The sequence below is a fragment of the Triturus cristatus genome, chromosome 2_1, assembly GCF_964204655.1.
Source record: "Triturus cristatus chromosome 2_1, aTriCri1.1, whole genome shotgun sequence".
Lineage (NCBI taxonomy): Eukaryota > Metazoa > Chordata > Amphibia > Caudata > Salamandridae > Triturus > Triturus cristatus.
Genome location: NC_140581.1, coordinates 1124430366 through 1124454136, shown reverse-complemented (window position 1 = coordinate 1124454136; position 23771 = coordinate 1124430366). Strand labels below are relative to the sequence as shown.

The 23771-nt window shown below is 45.4% G+C and overlaps 1 protein-coding gene across 4 annotated transcripts in view; it reads right to left on the bottom strand.

Annotated features, from left to right (window-relative positions):
- KLHL8 (kelch like family member 8) overlaps positions 1–23771 on the bottom strand; it is a 306138-nt gene that overhangs the window by 30422 nt on the left and 251945 nt on the right. For all 4 annotated transcript variants that reach the window (XM_085636536.1, XM_085636539.1, XM_085636538.1 and 1 more), the window contains 3 exons: positions 13913–14024; positions 3738–3906; positions 3463–3622 (listed from right to left, as the gene is read on the bottom strand). In XM_085636536.1, the coding sequence (XP_085492662.1) occupies positions 3463–3622; positions 3738–3906; positions 13913–14024 (441 nt within the window). The remainder of the gene's footprint in view (positions 1–3462; positions 3623–3737; positions 3907–13912; positions 14025–23771) is intronic.

Here is a 23771-nt window from a genome sequence, read left to right as displayed (position 1 = left end):
GGTCTTGCTTGGAAATGCCCATTACTAAAATACTATCATAGAATGCCACTTTTTTAAGTTTGCAAAAGCCTTAACCCCTGTTAGACCGGACATCCTTGGCGTGGGTTTTTCCCCTATCTTTTGCCTCTGCTACCTGGATTTTTGATGCTGTGCTGGATTTCGTTTTTGCTGGTTTAGATGCTTTGGACACTCTGCCACTGCTATTCAGTGCCAGAGTGTAAGTGCTCCCTGTGTAAAATATCATATTGATTGGATATACCTGATTGGCATATTTGTATCACCATGAAGTCCCTAGTAAAGTGCACTGTGTGTGCCAGGGCTGGTGATGACAGATGCTATTAGTGGGTCTGTAGCGCTGGTTGCGCCACCCACATGAGTAGCCCTAAAATGGTGTCTCAGGCCTGCCACCGCAGGCCTGCTTGCAGTCCCTGGACTGCCATGTCCTCCTGGCCAGTGTCCACACTGGCCGGGCCTAACCCTTCCCTTTTTGTGCACATCAGTCATCCCCATGGAAGGCCCAAGGTACCCCCCTGGGCAGGGTGCAGTGTATGTAAAAGGTAGAGCATGTACTAGTGCAGGTACCATGCTCTGGTAGTGAACAGCGGCCATTTTGTGTGTTCACTGCTGCAAGGTTATCTTGCTCCATAGGCTAACATGGGGGAGGCTGGTGCCAATGGCCATCAGCCTATCTTCCCATAGGAACAAGATAAGACATGAGTGTTTGATATCCCTGAGCTCAGCATTTAATAACACATCTTTTAGGAGAGGTTGTTTTTAAATCCTGAGTTGGAGAACAGTACTTTTTAGAGAGTAGCTGTTCTCTTGTCTGACCCTTCTGTGTGCCTGGGCATGCTTGTGGATTGACTGTCTGGTTTGAGAGTGACAGGGGCTGGGGAGCCCCCAGGAGGTTGGATGAGTCATCCCTTTGCTGAATGACTGCATTTGCAAGTAGAGTGGAGGGAGGAGATAGCACCTGGGAGTGAATAGGGCTGTGCCTGCCTGCCACACTGCTGGCTCCACCTCCTGCTGGGCGGCTGACGACTCTGCCCCTCACTCTGAAAGGAAAGCAGAAGCCAGGAAAACAAAGTGCTCCAGCAACACCCAGAACTGGATCAGACCGGGCTCAGGACCCACTTGCACAAAGACTTTTAGGGGTATAAGTAAAGGACCCCTGACAACAGATTTTTAGATTCTACAATCAAGAGGAACCTCTGCTGAAAGACGGACTGCTGAAGGACTGAAGAAAGATTGCCTTGCTGTGTGCTCCAAGGGCTGACCTGTTCTGCTGTGCAAATGAAGCTGAGGAGGAGAAGGGGCCTTGCTGTGCCCCTGCCTACTTGACCTAACAAGACTTTGCTGTGTGCTGTGTCTTCAACTCTGAATCTCCAAGGGCCTGAGAAGAGCTGGCCTCCTGTTTTGCAACCCAGGGATAGAAAGGTTGCCAAGACTTTAAGACTCTGCTGTGTCCCCTCTGTGCTGCTGTGTGCTGCAAGGACCGTGGACTATTCTACCAAGCGTCTAAACATCTGCCCCGGGAAGTGCGCTGGCTGCTCTCTGTTTTGCTGGAGAGTGCCGCGCTGATTTTGGCCTGACACCGGTTGCCGCCCTGAGAAGACCGACGTGCTCTTCGGCACGTGTATTGCTGTGGCTGCAGGATTGAGGGCGACCCCCGTGCTAACTAAGCCGCTGTGAGGCTTGGCGGCGTCACGATCGACCCGCTGACACGGGGCGCCGTGGAATACCCTGCCCGCGATTCACCGCCGCGGCCCGGGGCCTGAAACTGATCGAAAGCTGCACTTCCCCGCTCTGCGAAGCCGCGGAGAAGAGAACGAGGAGGCCGCGACCTGATTGGCTGCTGGTAGGAGGCTTGGCAGGAGGAGCCGCGCTGCGAGTGGCTGACTCCGGTGACGTCGACATCGTCACTGGGGGCTCGTCGAGGGAGCCGCGACCGGATTGGTCCATCGCTCGGGAACGGTGGAAGCCCTGCACCGAGCAGCCGGAGAGGAGCGCTTTAATAATAAGCGTAGAGGCACCGCCAGAGGAGCGTGGCTAACTAAACACCGAGAGGCTACGAACTGATTCTGTTTTGTTGAATACTGAATCACGCAAGAGACTAGAGACTATCTTTTACGATCCTGACAACCCAAGAAAGCGAGTAATGTGCAACCCGTTGATACTTGATTTACACTGCTGAAACTAGATAAAGATATATTTTTGATATACTCACCTGTGTGGTCTACGTTTGTGGTATACTAGGGGGGTCATTGTAGATGTTAAGTGCGAATACTTTACACATTGCCTTGGGGATAAGCCTGTCTGCTCGAGCCAAGCTACCTAGAGGGTGAGCAGGGGTTATCTACCGTGTGTGTCCCTGTACCCTGACTAGAAGCAAGGGTCCCTATTTGGTCTAAGGTGCTTATCTCTGCCAACTAGAGACCCCCAGATCTAACAACCCCTGTACCATCTTTGTAATATAGATCAAGCACTGGGTCCTTCCTAGTATGCACAAGGCACCTGGGTATATAGGAAGCAGACATCCACAGCCTGGTTTTGAAAACTGTCATTTTAGAGAATTAATCCACTTGCATGTCCCCTTTTTGGCATCTAAATCCCAACTAATTGCTGCCTCTCAACATCTGAGATGTGTTTATGTCACCAGCGAAAGGATAAGCTTGGCAGATAAATACTGATATTTCTTTCCAAGACTTTTTCAATATTTTATGCTTTAGGTTTGGTATGCAAATATATTGATGATCCAATGGAAGGTGCTTTAAAAATTCAAAAGGTTATAAAAAGGTCAGACTTGTCTGCACTTTGTATAAAGTATGATAATACAGCTAGCGTTTGTTACAGACCGCAAAGTTAACTTATGGTTAAACTTGCATTCATTTGAGTACATTTTTTCATTTAGTTGCCACAAATTAAAAGAATATAAAACTTACTTAACAAGACTGAGGCAAATACAGGTGCTAAGAGACAAATTAAGTTATGGCACTCAATGGAGTTCTACCATTACCAGTGGCAAAAGTACATAATACTCTGATGGTGTGAAGCTGCAGCATAAAAATGTGCAATCTAGAAAACAGTTTTCTTACCTGTGTATGTTCAGAGGTGCATCAACTTGATTGATTGACAACATTGGTATATATATCGCCCATTATACCAATAGGTCTCTTGGTGATGGAACGTCACTCTGCTATCACTTAAAGTAACTGTTTTCTCTCAACTTTATTAGATTACAAGAATGATAGACATATTTTCTCTCTTGTTCATAAACAAACCTACATTTTTCCGTGTGGTGAAATTAGCAATAAAAACAAAATCTGGTGGCGGTAGTTGCTCCAGCCTCAAAGAAACTGACTAATGACAAGGAAATCACAGCGCTGGCAGACTACAGGCATGACCCTTGCTACCACCCTCACATTAAGAAACACAGTTTGTCTTAATGTTAATCATACTTACCAACAACATATAAGCAGCCACGCAGTTCACTAACTCCATTACCAGCTCTTCGCTGGCCCATCTCTTCAACTTCAATCCACTTATCTAAGTGAGGATCATATCTCTCAACACTGGAGAGGGAAGCCACACCATCATTGCCTCCGACTGCATACACATGATTCTGAGGAAATAACAAAAACAAGAGGAAATTAGAAAGGTTTACATAAATTCAGATTGTAGATCATGTCATAGAAACAGAGTTAATGGAAGTTTATCATCAAATTGCAGTCTCTTACCACTAGTGCGACCGAGCCGACACCACCTCTTGGAGTAATCATAGGGGAAACAGAACCCCATCTGTCCAACTCAATATCGTATCGCTCCACATCATTGAAGCACGTGTTGTCATCCAGTCCTCCAATGGCATAAATGGGCCCACCCAATGATGCAAGGGCAATTCCCCTCCTGTAAAATGATATGAAGGATCATATGATACGTTTTCAAATGCAGGCAGCGCAAATACTTGTTCGTATTAGTTCAATTCATTTTAGTTCAGAAAGAAGTTGAACACACAAAATATAAATTTAAAACAAAACGCATACGTATGTGTTGATGGCATTCAAAATCTATATACCGAATAGCGTCCAGAAAATTTGCTGCTGATCACTTATGCAGAGACATAGTATGAACCATTGATTTATTTCACTTTCGTGTATGGCACAGTTCAACGAGGGTGGGGGTCAGTGTGCTTTGCAAGTAAAACTACTTTTGAGTTGGGAATTCACCTTACAAAGAAATTCAAGAACGCAGAAAAGTAAGTGCAATATCAAATTCATCGTCAGAAGGAGGGCACATGTTACAAAAATCTAAACTGACAAAGTATGTGAAGAAAGAGAAACAAAAAGAGGGGGCAAAAAAGAGTGGAAGGCTGATAAGCAAGGGAGAGAGATCTGAGCTCGCAAGAGAATTAAAGGAGCAGGTCATGTGCGCAAAATACGGCAAAGGGCTTGTGAAGTGGGGCAGAGAAATGAAGGTAGAGAAAAATACAGTAAGAAAACAGGCAAGGTCAAACCAAACTAAAGGCATGAGTCCAACACTACAATAAGAGCTGGAGCTCAAGGACAGGTTGAAGGTGAACAAGGAAGAAGGAAAGGAGGAGAAGGATTAAAAGAGTTATGCAAATAAAGATAAATGTAAAAGTAGTTACAATCAGAATAGATGTAGGGAAGAGAAAGGATAAAGAAGGGGAGCTGAGATATAAGAAAGAAAAAGCAAATCTGGGATAGTAGCTACATATCATGCAAGAGCCAAAATAGGCAGGTTTTCCCTTTTTATGTAGTGGAATTGTAGAAAGTCTGTTTGTTGATGAAGTCTTCAGTTTCACACAGTTGGGGCACACCAGAGAAGGATTAAGCTGTAGTAAGGTGTGTTCTGAACATTGATTTTAACCTGAAGACCTTACAGCTTCTGGGCTTTATACATCCTGCAGACACATCTAAGAAAGATGAGTAGCTTGAATGTAATCAAGGCTTCGGGAGATAGCCAGTGAAGTTCACAATAAGGTGATGTTGTCACATTCTCTGTCACAAAGAAATTTGTGTCTGGTCTCTAAATTAGCTAAAAAGAGGCATACAGTTCCTAAAGAGAAATTGCAATTCTGTTTACCCAGTGTTTGATATTTAGGTCACTACATCTCAGCTGGTGAAGACATCTGATCCCATCAAAGCTATTTGTGAGCTGTCCAGATCTGACAGGTATGCACTCTTTTGCAACCGTTGGGCTCCTGTTGTCAATAGGTTTTTGTTTACGCTATTATTTTCAAACTTTCACAAGATTTTGTTAAGAAAGACATCCCTGAAGTATTGCCCAAGTCCAAGGAAGCAAAATAAGCATTTGTATCTTTTAAATAAGAGTTATTGTTGGGGACACCAAATCCCAGCACCCCTGCTGGTGGGGGGGGAGGGGGGGGAGAAGAGGAGGGCCCCACGCTGATTGCGCTATAAAGCACCACCATCTGTTCTGCAGCGCAAGGAACAAACTCTGTTTTTGGGGACTCAAAGCCCCTGGATCCCTGCTGGTGGGCACAGGGAGAGGAGGAGGGCTCCACCCAGATATCGCTACAAAGTGCCACCATCTGCCCTGCCTTCGCCGTCATCGCCAGAAAGAGGCTGGGCTGGGCCACCCTTGTTGGTTTTCTTTTTCGGACTGCAGATTTCCCTTTTCCGGTACTATGCACCTTGCATGCCCTCCTTATTTGCACCTAGTGACCGTCAGATTGTCTCCCGTGGAACTGTTTTTTTTATAAGTTACCTAAGTTATTTTGTCTCGACTTGACTACTGTAACACCTTGTATCTTGGCACTAACAAGTCAGTCGTTGGAAGACTCCAGCTTGCCCAAAATGCGGCAGCCAGGCTGCTTTTTGCCATTCCAAAATGTTGCTCTATTTCTGGTCTCCTTTACAAACTGCATTGACGTCCAGTCGAGAAGAGCATCCACTTCAAGACCTTGTGTAACGCTCATAAGATCTTATACTCCCAAAGGGCTCCCTTTCTGTCCAATCTCCTCTCTTGCTACAGACCCTCCAGTCCTCTACGTTGAGCTGGTCTTAACTTGGCCACTGTCATGCGAGTCCGGAAGGCCAGAGTTGGAGATGGCTCATTTTGTGCCAAAGCTCCTGTTCTTTGGAATGCGCTTTCGCTTTCCATCAGGAACACTGAAAACCATCCGCACTTAAGGAAATGTTTGAGGGCATGGCTGTTTTCAAACTAAATGGCCTGTTATTTCTCTCTGTGAGGCCGATAGCGTCAGTTCTCTATTTTCGAGATCCAGTGCTGGGAAGTCCGTTGTTAGGGCAGCTATGCGCTCTATAAAAACCCATCACATATAAAACCCATAACGTAAGTAAGTGGAAAAATGTCTCCAAACATTTGGGGCACGGGTCGCAATTTTTAAGCGGATTTTTTAGCTCACACCATCATGAGGAAATGGAAAACTGCCTCTTACCAATCCCAGGTTAACGGCCACAAAACTATTGACAGCTTTTTAGCGCAGAAAGTAGGAATTATCTCGAAGGAGTTCGAACAGATTGAGCACCGGCTCTCGCTCCCCGGTGAGGAGAATGACTTACCTATGGGTGCCCAGTTACAGAGAGAGACCCTACATAATGAGCATGGTCCCCCAGTGTAGACAAGACTCTATCAGAGGCTTCAGCAGCTGTGTGGGAGGAGCCCATTAATGCAGAGACTGGACAGAGACCCCTGGAGTCAGCGCTGTGATTAAGCAAAGAAAATGAGCCCAGAAGCAGTCAAGCGAGCCATACAGTCTAACTTCTGCCCAGGCTACGATGACCCCCAATAAAATTGCATAAAATATAGTTTCTTAGACTCCCTAAGTGAAAGGCTTAGTATTCTACTAGAGTCAAAGCTGTGCCCAATTATTGATCGCCTAGCTGCAATTGAAAAACCTTTGAGTAATTTCAGAGAGGGGGTCTGATGGGGCCTGCTAGGCAGCAGTCTCCTAATTGAACTCAACCCCCCTCCCCAAACCAAACCCCCCCACCACCACCACTGGCTTCCCAGTCTCCTTCCATGGAAGCTAACCTTAGTGGCACTGTGATGAGGCACTCTGGGGTCAATTCTGGTACTACCAGCCATGGGCGGAATAGTATTCCATCGCTAGAATACGACCATTTGACCACAACTGTTAATCAGGTCAAACCAGAGTTCCTCCCAGCGATTCACCTACCCCCAGTGGCCTCCTGTCCGTCCATACGTGGGGGTATTGGCAAATGATCCTAGCTTGACCCCTGGTGCAATAGAAACCCCATCTCAGCTAAACAATAAGGTGACCCACGAGCTCCATTTCAACATTAAATGCAGCGCCAACATTTATAATGAGATTCTTTTGATACACAGGGATGTTTTCTTTCGAAAGTAAGGCAAAGTAATTTCTGGAGGACATGAATGGTTAAAATAGAGGGGCCTGAGGCATTAGGAAATTTGACTGTTTTGTAATGCCTACGCTGTAGTTATGTTGAAGCACTCTTATGGTGGAATATTTGGTTGTATGTCGGAACCACGCAGGAGCTATTAACGCCTGCCTTAATAACACAGTCCAAACAAAGAATGCGTTTTTACAATGCCTTCCGTTACAACGCAAGTCATTACAACGGCTTGCCTTAAGGAAAGCGCTGGAGTTGGAATAGTATAATTTACTATTCCAACTCCAGTCTGTGCAACAGTAGGGAAAATGTTGGATTTAAAATCTAACATCAATCCAACAACGCTTTCCTTAATGCAAGTCGTTCTAACGACTTACGTGATAAAGGAATGCATTGTAAAGACACATCTGTGGTTTGGACGGTGCTGTTAAGGCATAGCATGGTTCAAGCTGTGGTATAAAGGCTGTTTATCGGAATTTTTACATGGGATATTGTGTTTCTCTGTTGGCTGGATGGAGAGGGTGCTCACATCCCAACAGACCAATGTTTGGTCTGCTCGCTTTGGAGGGGAGGGGCAGATGGGTTGGTGCAACATATAAAAACTAAAAGTGAGGAAGAGTAAAACCAAAGGCCAAGACAAGAAAAATGTGAGGTGAAAAGTGACCCAGCTGAGTAGGGGTATAGTGGTGGTTAGCATGGTGTGGGCTGGTTTTGATTTTGGGTCATACAAAGAAGCAGGGGGCTGGAGAGGATCTGTTTTGGTAACTGTCTGGCCTTAATATGATGCAGACAGATAAACTTACAATCTGTTCAGTGATTATAGGTGGCCTAAACAATAACTACATGGCAGAGATACTCAGATCACCAGGACCAGATGTTATATGTGAACAAGCGACATTTCTTGGGGGAAGAAGGAGCTGTTTAAGGTGAGGGAGTATACCCTTCTTGTCTGCACGACCCACAGCACCTCTATCAGTTGAAGGATTAACTTGGTAGATGGGCAATTACAGAACATCAGGTCACAGGGGCCAGATTTACAATCTGCTCCATCTATGGCTCCAATTAGGACGAGGCAACTATTTTAGTGAATTTGAAAGTGAAGCTAGCAATTTGGCCTACCCATTTGAGTGTTTGTTAGGACCTAAATTTGCACCTTGAGTTTGGCAGGAAACCTGGGGTTCAAATATCAGGGGTTTAGGAGGCTTCCAATGCTCTTCTCTAATCACAATCCCTTAATCTTGGAATTAACCAAGCTGGGGGTAATCAGGACTCTGGGCAAATGGAGGTTTGATAGGAAGTTGCAGTTAAATGCTCAGTATGTTGAACACATGAGAAATTGGATAAGGGAGTTTCTAGAAATCAATAGACTTCGTACCTCAAAAGAGGCAGTCTGGGATGCATTATAGGCTGGTGTTAGGGGCGAGACCGTCAGTTTTGTGCAAATTTCCAGAAACAGGGCGAGGAAATTAATGGATTGTATGAGCAATTAACTGCCATGGAACTGCATCATATCAAGCGGATAGCATCAGTGCATGATTTATCAGGGCCAACAGAAAATAGCAGTGGTGAAAGCCACGATAAACACCTACTATGCAAAGAAGCTGGTGGAAAGGTTCCAGGCATATAGAGCCGAAAGTTATCAATCTGGAGAGGCAGTGGGCAGACTACAGGCCCTTTGTACTTAGCAAAGGGAGGTTGGTAGGAACATCGAAAGTATCAAGAAGGATGATGGCTCCTCAGCTACAGAGCTGGCCGATATTCTCAGTGTTTCGAGGATTATTATAGGGCTTTATATCATGAGAAAATAACACCAACACTAACCCAGATAGAAGAATTACAAGAAGAAGAGGAGAGGGCCCAGGTAGACGCTAAGGTGATTCTGATAATATTCAGATATGACGTTAGAGGAAGTCTCTAGTGCTGTCAGTTTCCTGGCATCCGGCAGAGGAGCAGGTCCTGACAAGATAACCCTAGAGTGTTATAAGGTGTTCTATACAGAGCTGGCGACGGTCCTGTTGGATACGTTCGTGGGGGTTCCAGCACGAGGGGATGCCGCCATTTTCTTCGAAGGGTAAAAATACTGTTATCTTTAAGAAAAAGAATAAGCCATCAGATAACCCAGACTCCTATAGGCCTAAATCCTCGACTCCGAAGCCAAATTATACTCAAAGATACTTGCATTATGCATGGGGAGGGGCCTAGCTCAGATGGTTTCACCCAGCAGAGGGACAACTGAACATGTCAGACGTGCCATCATGCTCTTTGATGTCACTGAGGTAATGGAAGATCTTGTGGCTATGATACTCCTTGATGTGGAAAAAGCATTTGACAGAGTTTCATGGAGTGATCTATGGGCAGCCTTGAGGCTTAAGGGATTTGGCCCAGGGCTGATTAAGGCGATAAGGGCTTTGTATTACTCTCCATTTGCCCAGCTTCAAATCATGGGCCAAGAATCAGAAAGGATAGTTCTCACCAGCGGGACAAGGCAGGGTTGCCCCTGCTCCCGAATCCTCTTCATCCTGTACATTGACCCATTATTAGATCAAATATCAAAGAGCCACACCATAAAGCCGGTGAGGGTAAATAATTATGATACAAAAGTATTAGCATATGCTGATGATATTGCGGTAATCACACCAGATGGGCCTGCCTCCTGAGGCAGATCGAGCTGAGTTACTGTAAAAAGGTCAGATTTAAGACCATGATGCCAATCTGGAGACTTTGAACTAGGGTTAAGAAGCAGCTGGGCATTAAAAGATATAAGTGGTATTCCCAATTGCGGCGATTGCCATTGTTCCCAGCAGCATTTCACAAGGGGATCTGAAAACAATGAGAGCGAGCTGGGTTGTGTAGGCTTGGGGATCTTATCTTGGGTGGTCAGCTGTATCCGTTTGCTGAGCTGCAGCAGGATTTTGGGCTGGGGGTTAGGATGTTTCTTTAAATACTTACAGGTAATGTCTGATCAAGATAAAAGAAGGAACAATCTTAATTGAGAGAATTACCCTACTAGATACAGTCCAGCTGCAGAGAAGTAAGATTGGGCAGATCTACAAACTTCTGATCGATATGACACTGGATGATCTAGAAACAAGAGAGGCTAAATGGGCGGGGAAACTGGGGGAGGGAGTTATAGATCTGCAGGCCTCAATCAGGATTAAGAAAGTACTTCTCTGGTTTAACTTAAGAACATTACGAAACCACATTTAACCATTATTACACACCTGCCAAATTCTTTAGGTGGGGCAAGAGGGTTGACAGGTGACTCCACAGTGGGGAGGACCCGGCCGACATGGTTCATATGTTCTTTTGCAGTGGAAGGCTACGGTCATTTGAGGAGGGTATCAATGTCTTCTGGAAGAAGCTGTTTGGAATTGATATCCATATTAGTCCAGCTCTGATGCAGTTTGATTTCGATCAGAGCTTCGTAGAAGATCAGTGTCAATTGTTCTTTGTTTTTATGGCAAAAGTACACCTCTTAATAGCAACAGAATGGAAAAGTGCTGAACATTCTACTACGCAAGTATGGTTTGGGCGTTTGTTACACATGTATAATTTGGAGAAGGCATTTCCCAACTGTAAAGGGGGACTACAAGGCGAAGGAGGAGGATTTGGTACCATTTGATAGACTGGATTGCAGACAGTCTGGGCCTCAATGATTGGCTAGTGGCCGACTCGGCTGCTGTGGGGAGCTGAGTGTGAATATACTGGCCCGTGTCTTGGTGTATACGATTATGGACTACTGTATATGGCTGCTTTTAATTCTGCTGGAGTGACTAAGAATCTGGGTGGTAATCTTGAATCTCAAGGTATTTAAAAAATAAAAAAAAGAAGGGTTATATTGGTATGGATTTATGTCAGTGAATTTGCTAATTAATTGATTGATTACTTATCTGGCTGGTCAAACAAAGGTTTTCTTTTTGCCAGCCTTTTTTCCTTGTCTGTGGATAAAATGTATAGAATGACTGATAATAGTGATGATTTTTCCCAAGTTGACAATGAATTGTATAGTGTTTCTCATAATAATGATGAGCTGGATTCCCCAAGTATGGTTTATGCAGCTTTTTTTTAAAAAGAAAAAGAAAAAAAAAAAAAAAGGTTGCTTCAGGAAGAAGGGCGGAGTTGAAATCTGCACTAAAACCCGGAAGTGAATCTGGCGAGGAGGCGGAGTGAAGGAGGAAAAAGAGAAGGAGGAAAAGGGGTGCGAGGAGGAGGAACAGGGGAGACTGCTTCAGAGAGAGACAACGGGACCAAGGACGAGACAGGAGAGACACCACAGGATCAGAGAGCGCGAGCAACCATCCAGAGATCATCTCGGAGGAAGGCGCTAAGGACGAGGCAGCCATGACTCTGTCGAAGGGTCACGACTACAGGCAAGTGACCGGGCGCAGGCTGGGAGTGCGGGTTAGAATACACGCCAGCTTCACGGGTTCATAACAGAGCGGGCCATTGTGGTGATAAGGAGAGGAAGAGATATCCCACCAGGAGTCCATAGGCAACGGCATGATTACCAAAAATAGGACACTAGTTAAAGAAAGGGAGGTCCCGGGTGGCTGGAAAGGACAGGGTCACCTGAAGAGAAGGGTCCCTATGTATGGAAATGCCCGGGGTGTTTTTTCTTCTCCCAACTTCAAGCCGTTAGTCACACCCTAACCACTTCTCACATAGTGTGAAGAAACACTGTGTCTGTATCCCTAGCCGCCGCCTGTCCTGTCGTGGGAAGAACGTTGGAGGGTTGGCCAGGGCAAAGACTGGTAAGGGAACGGATTCCCTCTCCTTTTTTTTCTTTTCCCGAGGAGAAGACGGATGTTTATGGCGGGATCAGTGAAAGGTCAACGCAGAAAAGAAAGGCAACAGAGACAGCAATAATAAGGGAAGAGCTCTATCCAGGACTGAAAACTGGGAACCCCTCTACCGTGCTAAAAGAAAAGTGTTAATAAACATCATTCATACTCACCTTTGTTTCCTGGTGGTACTTGGACTGTGACAAGTCACTAGTCATTTGCTAAGTTCACAGCGAGTTCTAATATGGTAAACTTTCCCATTTAAGGTTCATCATCTTCCTACTTGCCTGAAGCTTTCACGGCCAGCAAATTACAGGGGAACATAGGCTTGGAGAAGGTTTGGCCCAGGGACATGCAATGGCACACTCAAAGGATCAAGCTACTCAAGAGAGACTAGAGAGTAGGGGCACTAAAGAATTTAAAGCAAAACCGACTGGACTTCAGATAGCCACTTCAACTCTTTGAGGAGGAGTGGTCTACTGGATGACTGACAAATCTATTGAACAGCACACACTGAGGAGTGCAGTTCTAAATAAGAACCTACCTTAACATAGAGGAGTGGAGAAGCTTTTAATGACATTTTTCCAGAGGACAGGCCCAGAAATGGGTTGATATAGAGAATGATGGGCCTCAAAGTATTGAATGGCACCTACACTGTGGACAACAGGCCTAGAACTACGAAAAAGGCCAATCAGAGGAAAATAAGACTAGAGGAGGACTCACTTAGGGGAGGCAGATTTAACTAACAGTACTCTATTCGACAGCCACAGGGGAGTGCTGGCCTTGTTGAGGGCAGAGGTAACCAGGACGAGAATAAAAATGATTTGCAATTAGCTTGTAACTGTCTGCAAAACCTATGAGGAGCCAACCAAAAACCTGTAGACAGCTTTCCATCACAACGAGTGGGAAATAAATCGGTTTTAATGACTGAGGAAGGATCATAACACATGGCTTGTTGTGTCTTGTTCTAGAAGCCACACAACGTGTTGTTTCTAGTTCAGGGGGCTCATCTGTATCTGGTTGGTCTAAGTGCTCTAGTCCCTTTCATTGTACTGTATCTAGTTCGCAATGTTTCACCTAGAGTCTTGCTAATATATTTAGGTGGTACTTTTAGAATTGTACCACAATCAGGAGGTTACTTCTGGGATATTGAGTCAGTACGGGAGCTTAGATCTGGAGTGGTGTTCAGTTCAGTAGACCAATTATGCGTTATTGTGTCTAGGTCTGGTTGAGAAAGGCGGGTGAAATTGAGGAGAAGGTCATGAAAAAGTGTGGCTGATGTGAGGACGAAGAGGCAGTGAAGTTGAAGGGGGAGAGTGAGGTGGAAGGGAGAAGGGTGCGAAGTTTATTTAGGAAAAGGCTGAAGAGAGGTGATTGAGTGGAAGGGAAATGAATTTGGGGATGATAAAAGAAGTTGAGGATAGAGTGAAGTTGAGAAAGGATGGATGAAGATGAGAATAGGGTGAGGTTTATGATGGAGTGAAGCAGAGTCAAAGGTTTGAGCGCCTCAAGGGTAGTCTAATGGCATGTGTCAATTTAACCTTTATGATAGCACTATGAAAAGGTAAACATTGTCTTGCAGAAGCTTTGTTTCATGAGAAATTGGAGCAGCACTGGGTTTGCCTCTTCTTGTTTGCTGCACAAAAAAAAATGTAAGCCTCATCTCTTACATTCTCAGCAAATAAAATATTGTACAGAAATGAGTTAAAGGCCAATGTTCATACTGCATGTGTGTATGTCTACACATACCTTTTTGTATTCATTGATGCTTTCATCACCCACTTGTTACTCTGGGGATCAAACAGTTCCATGCTTCCTAAATGCTCATTGCCATCATGTCCACCCACTGCATAAACTTTACCTGATAAACACAAAAGAAAAGACTTGTTAGCTGAGCAAAACAGTACACTGATAAAAGGAAATGCAAAGAAAAAGAACCATAGAAACCAAACTGAAGAAAGAGCATTTACAGGAAACAAGGTGCCATACATTACTTCCTAATGTAATAATATTCACTTGGCCATCGGCTTTGTAAACCATCTAACGAAACATTTAAATGGTTATAAGTGAGTCACTGGTTGCCTTTTAAATGACCGCAGGCAGCTGTAGGAAAAATACAGTTTGACAAATTCTGGGTAACCGAAGACCTAATTTGTCTGACTCAAGAGCTAATTTGTCTGACTCGAACTGAAATATTACATCTTTTAATTTATCACATTATATCACCAAATATCAAGCCGTTTCGGTTTTACATCTGCTACCCTACAAAGGTTAGGCTTATAAATAAAGCAAACAGCCCGGGCCCTCACCCTCCCTTGCAAAGGCTGCTAGAGAATATGGCAAAGGAACTTTAAAAAAAGGGGAGGAAAAAGCTAGCTGCTATGCTGCATACAGGGTATACAGAAAGTAATGAATGGAAGGCTTGAATTAATCTCAGCCACTGGTAATTACTCTGGTCGCATTCCAGTCCATGGTTATTTTGCACACCATACTACCCCCGTTGGACCAGCCATATGCAAATCAGTCTTGACCCTGTTCCAGTACGAACAGTCTTGCCCAAATACCAGGCCAGGTCCTCCCTGAACTGGAACACAAGCAACCTAGGACAGGCTTCGCCCTGGTTAGAGCTCAGGGCGAAAACCGTCTTGGGTTGCATGTGTTCCGGTTCAGAGAGGACTTACCTTGGTAGCTTAGGCTGGACTGTTCCTACTGGAGCAGGGTCAAGACTGATTTGTATAGGAGTGGTCAAATCTGAAATGGCATGGTGGGCCAAAGAATGAGGCATTCTTCCACTACCTTTTGTGTTTATGCATATATGGCAAGAACAGTATTCCTCATTCAGAGAGAAATGTACTGCTCAGGTCCACATTATTATACCAGCAAGGGAAGCCCAAGATACAGATTCATAGCAGTTTCGCTTTCGTATGCCCACAACCACTTAATGATACATTCTTGGTATGAATAATGCTTATTTTGGTAGCTGCACTTCTAAATCAATTTTCAATTAGTTTATTTGGGCAGGTATGCAAGCAGCTCTACTGTCTAGTGCTCAAGGGAGCAGGGTAGATGAGGCACGAGACTAATAACAAAATGTCAAGATAGTCATACTATCCCCAGGAGAAGCGCAGAGACAAATAGATATTTGGAAGTCCTCCTTGCACTAATGGTATGCTGGCCATCAAAGTGCCATCTGAAGGGAAGCTTATAGAGCACCAAATGAACACAATGTCTAAACAATAGCTATGACAAGCGGACGAATATTGTCAAAATGTGGTGGACAGCGTGCCACAAGCAAGGTCTGACCTGAGGGCTTACACAATTGATATCTGGAGAGATACCTCAGAAAAATCATATGTGCAGATTAGAAGTAATATTACAAATTCACATACCACCATCGTATGTCCAAACAATCGTATTCTAAAACACCAGCCATCATACATCGTCAACACACGGTAATCCATAATCCAAAGCACATATCCTCCACCAACACACCCACTGTGATGTCTACATAACCCATATCATATAGTACCACACCCACAATCATACATAGACATCATAAGCCAAGCACACCCACCAACATATACTAGCACACCCATTATGTCTACACAATCCAAATATGGCAACAAAATCAGCGTTATTAGACCACACACCAGCCATCATAAGGTAACACCCTCAATCTTATGCCAACATGCAAAAACAAATGACAAAAAAATAAAATTCCCCAAAAACTTAAGTTGAAAAGGAGTTAAAGTTGACTAATATTATGAAGTAGGATTTACCATGAAGGTCTGGCAAGCAGGCATGCCGTGAGGATTTATTGGTTTCCTCTCCCTTGGCCCACTGATATCCCATGAATCATCATGCAAGCGATCTCCCCATCTGACCCTGTTAAATAACTGACATACTACCTGATGGGACAGAAAAGGCCCTTGCGTGGTTATGAACATGAACTCTCCTCGCCCTAAGTGCCCAAACAGTACGAATGTCTGGATCCTTAATGCAGATTTTTTTGTTGTCATAGGTTAACACTGATCTATGTATGTGCCATGAAATCGGCTTGTCTCACAGATTGCGGTCTTGTTGGACTAAGAGGAGTGCCAAAAGCGCTACTCTCACAATGCTGAAAGGCAAGGAGTTGAGCAGCGGGGTGGCGGCACCATACTGTGTAGTGATCAGTAGGAGTGAACAGGTCCTTTTTACCTGTGTCACTGGAGTGAGTCCTACAGGCTTGCTCATTTAAATTTCTGCTGCTGTGTGCTTAACTCACTCTAAGCTTACATTGCTTTGGTATGTAGTCCTGTGCTGTGCATATGTGGTCTATATGCGTTGGGTGCATGTGTGCTGTGAATGGTACAAATCAGATATATTGTGTTACTGTGCAGTGTGTGTTACATGCAATTGCTTGTTGTATGCGTAACTGTGAGTGGTACAATACATGAAGGATGTAGAGCTGTGCAGAGCGTTATGCATATGCTGGTCGTATGTGTGCCTATGAATGGTACAATAGATGGACATTTCTGGGTTCCACTTTGGGACACCCAGGTATGTATGGTAAAAAATTAGGAAAGGAGGCAGAAGTTTCCTCCCAGACAGATTTGTATATTGCTGCATTCCTGTGAGCTGGGTGGGACACACTGGAGGAAGGGAGAGCCAGGCTTCCCATGCACACTTCAAAAGGTCTTTTTTGATTCTGAGAGAGGTTACAAGGAAGGGGCCTGGGCACATCTAAGGAAGAAGATGGGGCTGATAAGAGAATCTTAAAGAGTAAGTAGAGCTGAGGGTAACCTTTTGATACACATCACTGTGGCCGACATAGGTGTGAAACTCTAGTCACTTCCATGGCCTGTATTGTGGGGTTATCAGATTAGAAGCTCCTGCTGTGGCAGACTGCTTTAAGGAGAAAGAGAGAGCAGAGGATTGGTTACTTCAAAAGAAAGCATACCTCCAACATACACTTCAAAGACTCATTTGGTGTCTGGAAATGGAGTATAAGGGGTGAGCTTGAGACCCCCAAAACTGTCAAACAGCTACTTAGGCTGTGCGAGATAGAGAAGCTCTGCAGGATTCCTGCATGTGACAGGATTTGGGCCATACCTGCTAGTCTACCAGCTGGGTGAGGGGACCTCACCCAGAGAAACCAAGACTACCTGTCCTGGAACACATGCACCTGCCTGCTGGCCAAGACCATTGTGCCCTGTGAGGAAGAGGAGAGTGTTGGAGGGATTCGAGGTCCAGAGGGGATACCTGTAGCAACCTTACTATGCGTGCAGTGGAGAAAACTGTACCTCTGACCAATGCCATTGTGATTGAAAAAAGGACTTACCAACATGCCCAAATGCCACAACACAACTATCACGGTTGTCTCAATCTAGAGAAGGACAGAAAAACAGAAAATGCATGGGGAAAAAAAGTACATGCCTAACTAGAATTTACTTCAGACCTGTTATTTTTTTGCTCGGTCTAACAAGCGCCTTAAGTAAGTGGGCTGTCTGATGTTTTGAGACTTCCTTTCACATCTTGGCTTCCCAAGTGAGAAACTATTGACTAGCTTGCTCATCCAAATGTTTGCATTCTTGTTACAAACTGAAGGTAATCTTTTTCTTTTCTTATGATATCAGTCTTCAAACACCTCTGTGCCCCTTTTGTTTCAATCTATCAAGCCACCCCCTTGCCCCCCACCCCCCCGGTTCATGAAATACTATAAATCTGTAACTTGAATTGCTTACCAGGCATGCTCCAGCCCAGACTTCTGTAGCACACTCAGGCTGGCTAGACCGGTGATTCACTGGCTAATAAATGTTTATTTTGTAAATAAACCATTTCAGACTTCGCTTGGCTTGTGTCCACATTTTCTTTATCAGTTCTGGCACGCTTGGCTAGCAAACACCTATGGTTGGCCAGATGCAGTGATCGAGGTCAGACTGGATTCCACACAACAGCAACAGATCCACCGTGCGGAGCATGGGTGTAAAACAGCAACCTTCTCAATTTGCCGGCCAAGTCAGACAGTGTCAACACATTTTCAACTGCATGAAATCTAATGTCTGATTGTGCTTACTGACTATGCACAGTTAGGGTGCAAAAGGCATGGGATAACGAAGTGTGGATAGGTAAGGAAGAGTCCCGTAATAATAAAAAGAAAGTTTTGTGATAATTGCTGGTCTTGACAATACATCTTTTGTGTCTATTACATGGGCTGTAGCATTGTTTTTATTTGAACTCAGGATTCAATTGTGAGTAGAGTTCTTTTCAACTGAGTGTGGAACAACCAAGGAATATTCTGTTTTTACTTTTCTGAAATGGTTTCAGTTGCAAAACATTGTATAGCTGTGCAAAATCAACAAACAAAATTAACTGGATAGTAACAAATGTCTTTGCAAATGCAGTCTTCATAGCCTATGGTGATAAAATGGGACCAGGAATAAATGGAAAGGCACAAGGATCCGGGTGGACAGGGAGGTGCGCGGTGTAGGCGTAGCTGGGGACAAGGGGAGCGTCTGCTCTACCTGGTTGTTACTCATGTCTCAAATATGGCCAGTTAGGGCACTGGAAAGAAGATTGTCCAACTGTGTCTCAAAACTCCAATGATCAGCCCAAATAATCTGAATTTACCTCTGTCCTGCATAATTGGCGCCCTACTTTTTAAGAACAGCCCAAAAATCCGAAGGGACGTATGTTCAATATGTCATTAACGGAAATGTAATACTTCTATTTTACCAATTGAAAGGCCGGGGAAGGAACCTTCCATTTGTGAAAGGTTTATGGGCCATAAATGCTGTTGCACTGCTGAATTTTCCTGTTGTGCCAAACTCTGCTACCAATCTGTCATGCATACCCATGACGGCTGTGTTGTTTACTGCTGTTCTACCTTGTTTTCTATTCTTGCACAAACAACTAGCCAATACCTTTTAGCTTTCTTATTTTCAAAGGGCCAGATCGTATGATCTTAATTGCCTCAAGAGTATACAGAGCTGGCTTCCATCTTCTCACAGGCCCTCAAGAAAAATAAGGACACCCTCACCTTCCTGGAAGGATCTACAGGAGTTCAATATATTACTTAATGCTGGTTACTTCTAGCTCATTTAACTAATGAAAAATTGAGTCTCTGTATGTGATAACTAATTGCATTAAAAGAAACACAAAGTGTGTAAAGAGAGACTACAATTCTACCCAGCACATTTTCACGTATAAAGGGTGGTAATTGCGCAATGTGTGCCATCAGAAGACAGAAGTGTGTATTACATTGGCAGATGTGGTAGGCTCTCCCTCCCCGGAGAGCCATGTGGCACGCAAGGCATGTTGTTTGGCAAGAAAGGTAAAGAAATGATCAGCTCCTAGTCTGTAGGTGTTCATACCGTCTTGGAAAGACATCGCAGACCCCTCCTGATGGAGCTGCCCCAATTGGTCGACTCCTGCTTCCCTCTAGGGAGCCTTGTCGTAGCATCATGCCACGTCACGAAGCCACAGCAGTTCCCAGCTCCCAATGGCCAGTGAGTATGGGAGATGAGTAACCTTAGGATGCACAAATCTATACCAGCAGGTTCCGGCCACAGTCATCCGTCTTGTTTCCTGTTGGGGACGGATGGTGAAGTCGGATAGCCATGTGCAAATGCTCAAGTTACCTAAAGCCACGCAGACAAGTGGCAACTGAGGGCAGGTGTGTGTGCGCAAGCAGGCCATTGGCTACTGCAATTGTGCTGCCTCATTGTATAGCTCAAGGTTAGGTGCACCAAGCCCACCTTCGGTCAGAGAACACTGGAGTGTGGCAAGCGCGATACATTGATGTCATACACTCCAAATAAGTTCGCGCAATAGCCCATGGAGCTCACGGAAAAAACATTTAGGAAGCACTAGCAGGAGAGCTGCGATAAAGTAGAGTAGTCGGGGCAGTACTAGCATCTTGATGATTGCCATCTGACCAAGTGGGGATAGAGTCAAGGACCGTCAGAAATGCAAAGATTGGCGATAGAGCCTACCACCTTGTATATATTGCCCTCTTTGATGTCCTTCTACGAGTGGTAGATCTGAACCCCCAATTATTTGAAGATTTCATAGCACCACTGAAGGCAAGTCCTGGGGAGAGGCCAATTCTATGCTGGTCGGGTCACAGCGCAAGAGGGAACCGACAGAATTTAGGCCAGTTCAAGTAAAGTTCCAATATGTACCCAAATTCATCAAGCAAGTGCATGAAGCCTGGAAGAGCAGTCCACAGATCTTGCAAGTAAACCAGAGCGTAATTCTTAATATAGTGAGATGGTGTTATGTGTGTCCAGCTCTGGGATACTCCATTCTTGTGCCCGTTGGCGAAAATGACAAGTCAGTGGCTCCATGGCGAGGACAAAAATAAGCAGGGATAGCTGGTAGACTTGTCTGATGCCTCTTTGAATAGTGAAGCGGTCAGATATCAACAGCAGTTGTTGATGAACGTACTAGGTCCCGGTATGAATCCGGATTGGTCGGAATGAACAAGTGTGTGAATCATGGGGTGCAGGTGGTTCGCTAGCACTCTACTCATGATCTTACAGTCGATATTCTATAGGGAAAAAGGAGGATAGGAACGGAAATCCATTGGGTCCCTACCCGGTTTAGGAAGAACCATGATCATGGCCTCTCGGAGCGAGTCTGGAAGGCATCCCAGTGTTTTGGCCTCATTAAACATGTCCATCAAATATTGGGCAGTTTGAGCAGAGAGTAGCGTAGTACTCAATCGGCAGCCCTGCGTTGCCCAGGGGATTTGAGAGATAGCTGCCAGTATCTCTTCCAAATGCAATGGCTCATCCAGCTCTGCCTACAGTAGCGGGTTCAACCGGACCGGCAGTAAATCTTTAAAAAAAATTAACTGAGTGCTATAAGGTGTGGGCAAGTGTTGCATATAGTCTATTTTGTAATACTCACGTAAGGCGGTGCTAGACGGCCATTTACAACGTGATCATCATGCCATCAACTAAGCGGAGTGCTCCGATGGGGGCATGATGTTGATTCTCTCTTATGAGCCACGCGAGGAGCCTCCATGAGCCATCTCCTTCAGCAGGCTGCATGGCATGTGCGTAGTTTGTAGTCATTTACCTAGGAGCGCTTAAGCCTCAGTCCGCTGCTAACACAATTTCTGGAGTTGTTCAGCAGACTCCGCATGGCTAGCCACCCTTATCAGGGGTCGCAGATTTCGCTCCATATCTAATAAGTCCTCCAACATGCGACGGCATATCCCCTAAGAGACCACCAGGCAGTGGCCACATGCTACAACTTTGTGTGCATCCCATTCTAAGGGCCGGGATAAGGTAGAGCCCTTGTTTAGATCGAAGTTATGTGTGATGCACTGTGCCAGATCCTCGCAGAATGGGGGGTGGGGAATCAGAGAGAGCCTCTGTTTGCAGCCACCAGGTGGGATAAGTGGGACATTACCTACCCCAACACAGAGTAATCAGCTGGTGCAGTGGTTGCAAGAGGGTACGCGCTAAGTACTCCGCCCAGGTGATCATGGGCCCAGTTGTACCATGCAAAGGAAGAGATCAATTCTAGTGTGTAGATCATGAACTGGGGAATAGAAGGAGTATTCACGCTCAAGCAGGTGCTCCAGACGCCATGCATCATGCAAGCGTTGACGCGTGAGGCAGGTGCCAAAGTGCCGAGTGGTGCGAACGCATGCAGCCCCATGCAGGCAGGGTGCGGGAGTGGAACGATCAAGACCTACATCAGGTACATAGTTAAAATTGCTCCCCTCTAGCCCTGGATGTAATGGGTCTCGAAAGAGTGCTGGTGTGAGTCTATCCAGGGAGCTCGAAAGATTAGTATTGAGGGCATAGACTGCCATCAGTGTGAGAGGAATACCATCAAAGTGGCCCTCTAAGATCACAATGCACCCCTCAATTTCTACCCTGTGAGCATCCAAGAAGAATGGGACACCTGGGGAGATCCATATAATCACCCCTCAAGCATAGGCTGATGTGGATGTACCATACACCTGTCACCTTCACCTCACACAAACCTTGTGGAGCTTCACCAATGTGATATCAGTTGCTTGAAGCATGGCAATGTGTGCGTGATGGCATTTAAGATGCATAAATGTGGTATCTATTGGTAGGAGTGGCCATACCATTCATATTCCATGGAAAGATGTGATAGTGCAAGGTGCGAGTATCAGAATTGCTCCCGTTATGGAACCTGTGTGAGAGTAGCGGTAAAGGGTATGGCGTCCCCCAGTGTCCCACATTATACCCGCATTCACCAGGGCCATTCCTGGACTGATTAGATGTCCTCAGAGTACATATGTAATAGGCAGACTAAAAGAAAACAACAGTGAACACACAAACAGCAGCTAGTCGAAATGACTGCATTTCCTCACCCCACCAGGACAGTGAACCTGTGAGGGTCTATCCAAAAATCACCAACTCAAACAAAAAACAAAATGAAGAAAAACAATCAAGCAAGTCCATATGAGTGCAATGGCCGGTTGTGTAATAGTCGGGGTTGTGTTCTAACACCTGGGCTCATTTCGAAGGTCCAACAGCCAATTACCCCAAACCAGTGTGCCTCCCCGCAATGTAGGGGATCCAGACTGTGCCAGGTGAACAGACAGATGAGGGACTCAGATATGAGGGGAAGGTCATAATAGGTCATTGGCCTATTGTGGCGTGGATTTAGGATCAAGTGTACTGCATTGGTGGAGGACTTGGTGGCGCCTGTGTCAGAGCCAAAGTCCATGGTTGGTTTGGAGCACAGTGCTGTAAAAGGGTTTGTATTGTGAAACGAGGCCACTTCCACCGCCCGGGTCTGTTCTGCGGCCACTTGGTCTCAAGTAAGCCGAATTTGCGCTGCTCTGCGCCTCCTGCTTTTAGGTTGTGGAATCACCTAGTCCCCTTCTGCTTTTTCAGTGGTGCGCACCAGGACTTTCGCGTGAAGTCGGGTCCAAACATCCTCAGGTGTGGAGAAGTGAGACCTCGAGTTTCGCTTGGAACAGTAGTGCTTAGCAAAAGTGTAGTTCACACAGTCGTTTTACCTTCATGTAGGAGCCACATAGGTACTGTACTTCAGAAGTAAAATCCAGATATGCTGCTATTTCTGTGGTCTTGAAGCACCGGGGAACTTTTGTGCGGAAGCATTGCAATATAAGGTCCCAACCACGGAAATTAAGGAAGCGTGCAAGGCAGTGTCCCAGGAGGAGGTGGGTACCCATGGATGCGGTTTGCCTGCTCCACTGTAAACAGTGCAGGGACCTTGTCCCCCAGTACGGTTGCCATTTGTCGACTGCTTTTCAAGGGTGGATTCAAGGTGTTGCAGGGTGCCTTTGGTTTGGTTTCAGAGATCGAGGATGATGCTGGGATGCTAGAGTCAGTAGGCAGAGTTCTGGTGTTCTTGGTTTTCCCCATTATGGTGTGGTGCAGGTGAAAGGCCACAAGTGAGTCCCTCTAAGCAAGCGTGGAAGAGAATTCCAGTGGAGTATTGGTGCATCAAGCAGTGGCTGTGAGGAGTACGGGGAGGTGGTCACAGTCTCTGCACTCCAGGGGAGCCCAGATAGGTGAGCAGGAGTCCTCACAAACAGGCAAGTCAGGCAAGGAGGGTGGGTTAACCCAAGTTCAAGTCTTAGAGTCCCAGGCACATAGTACCTCCA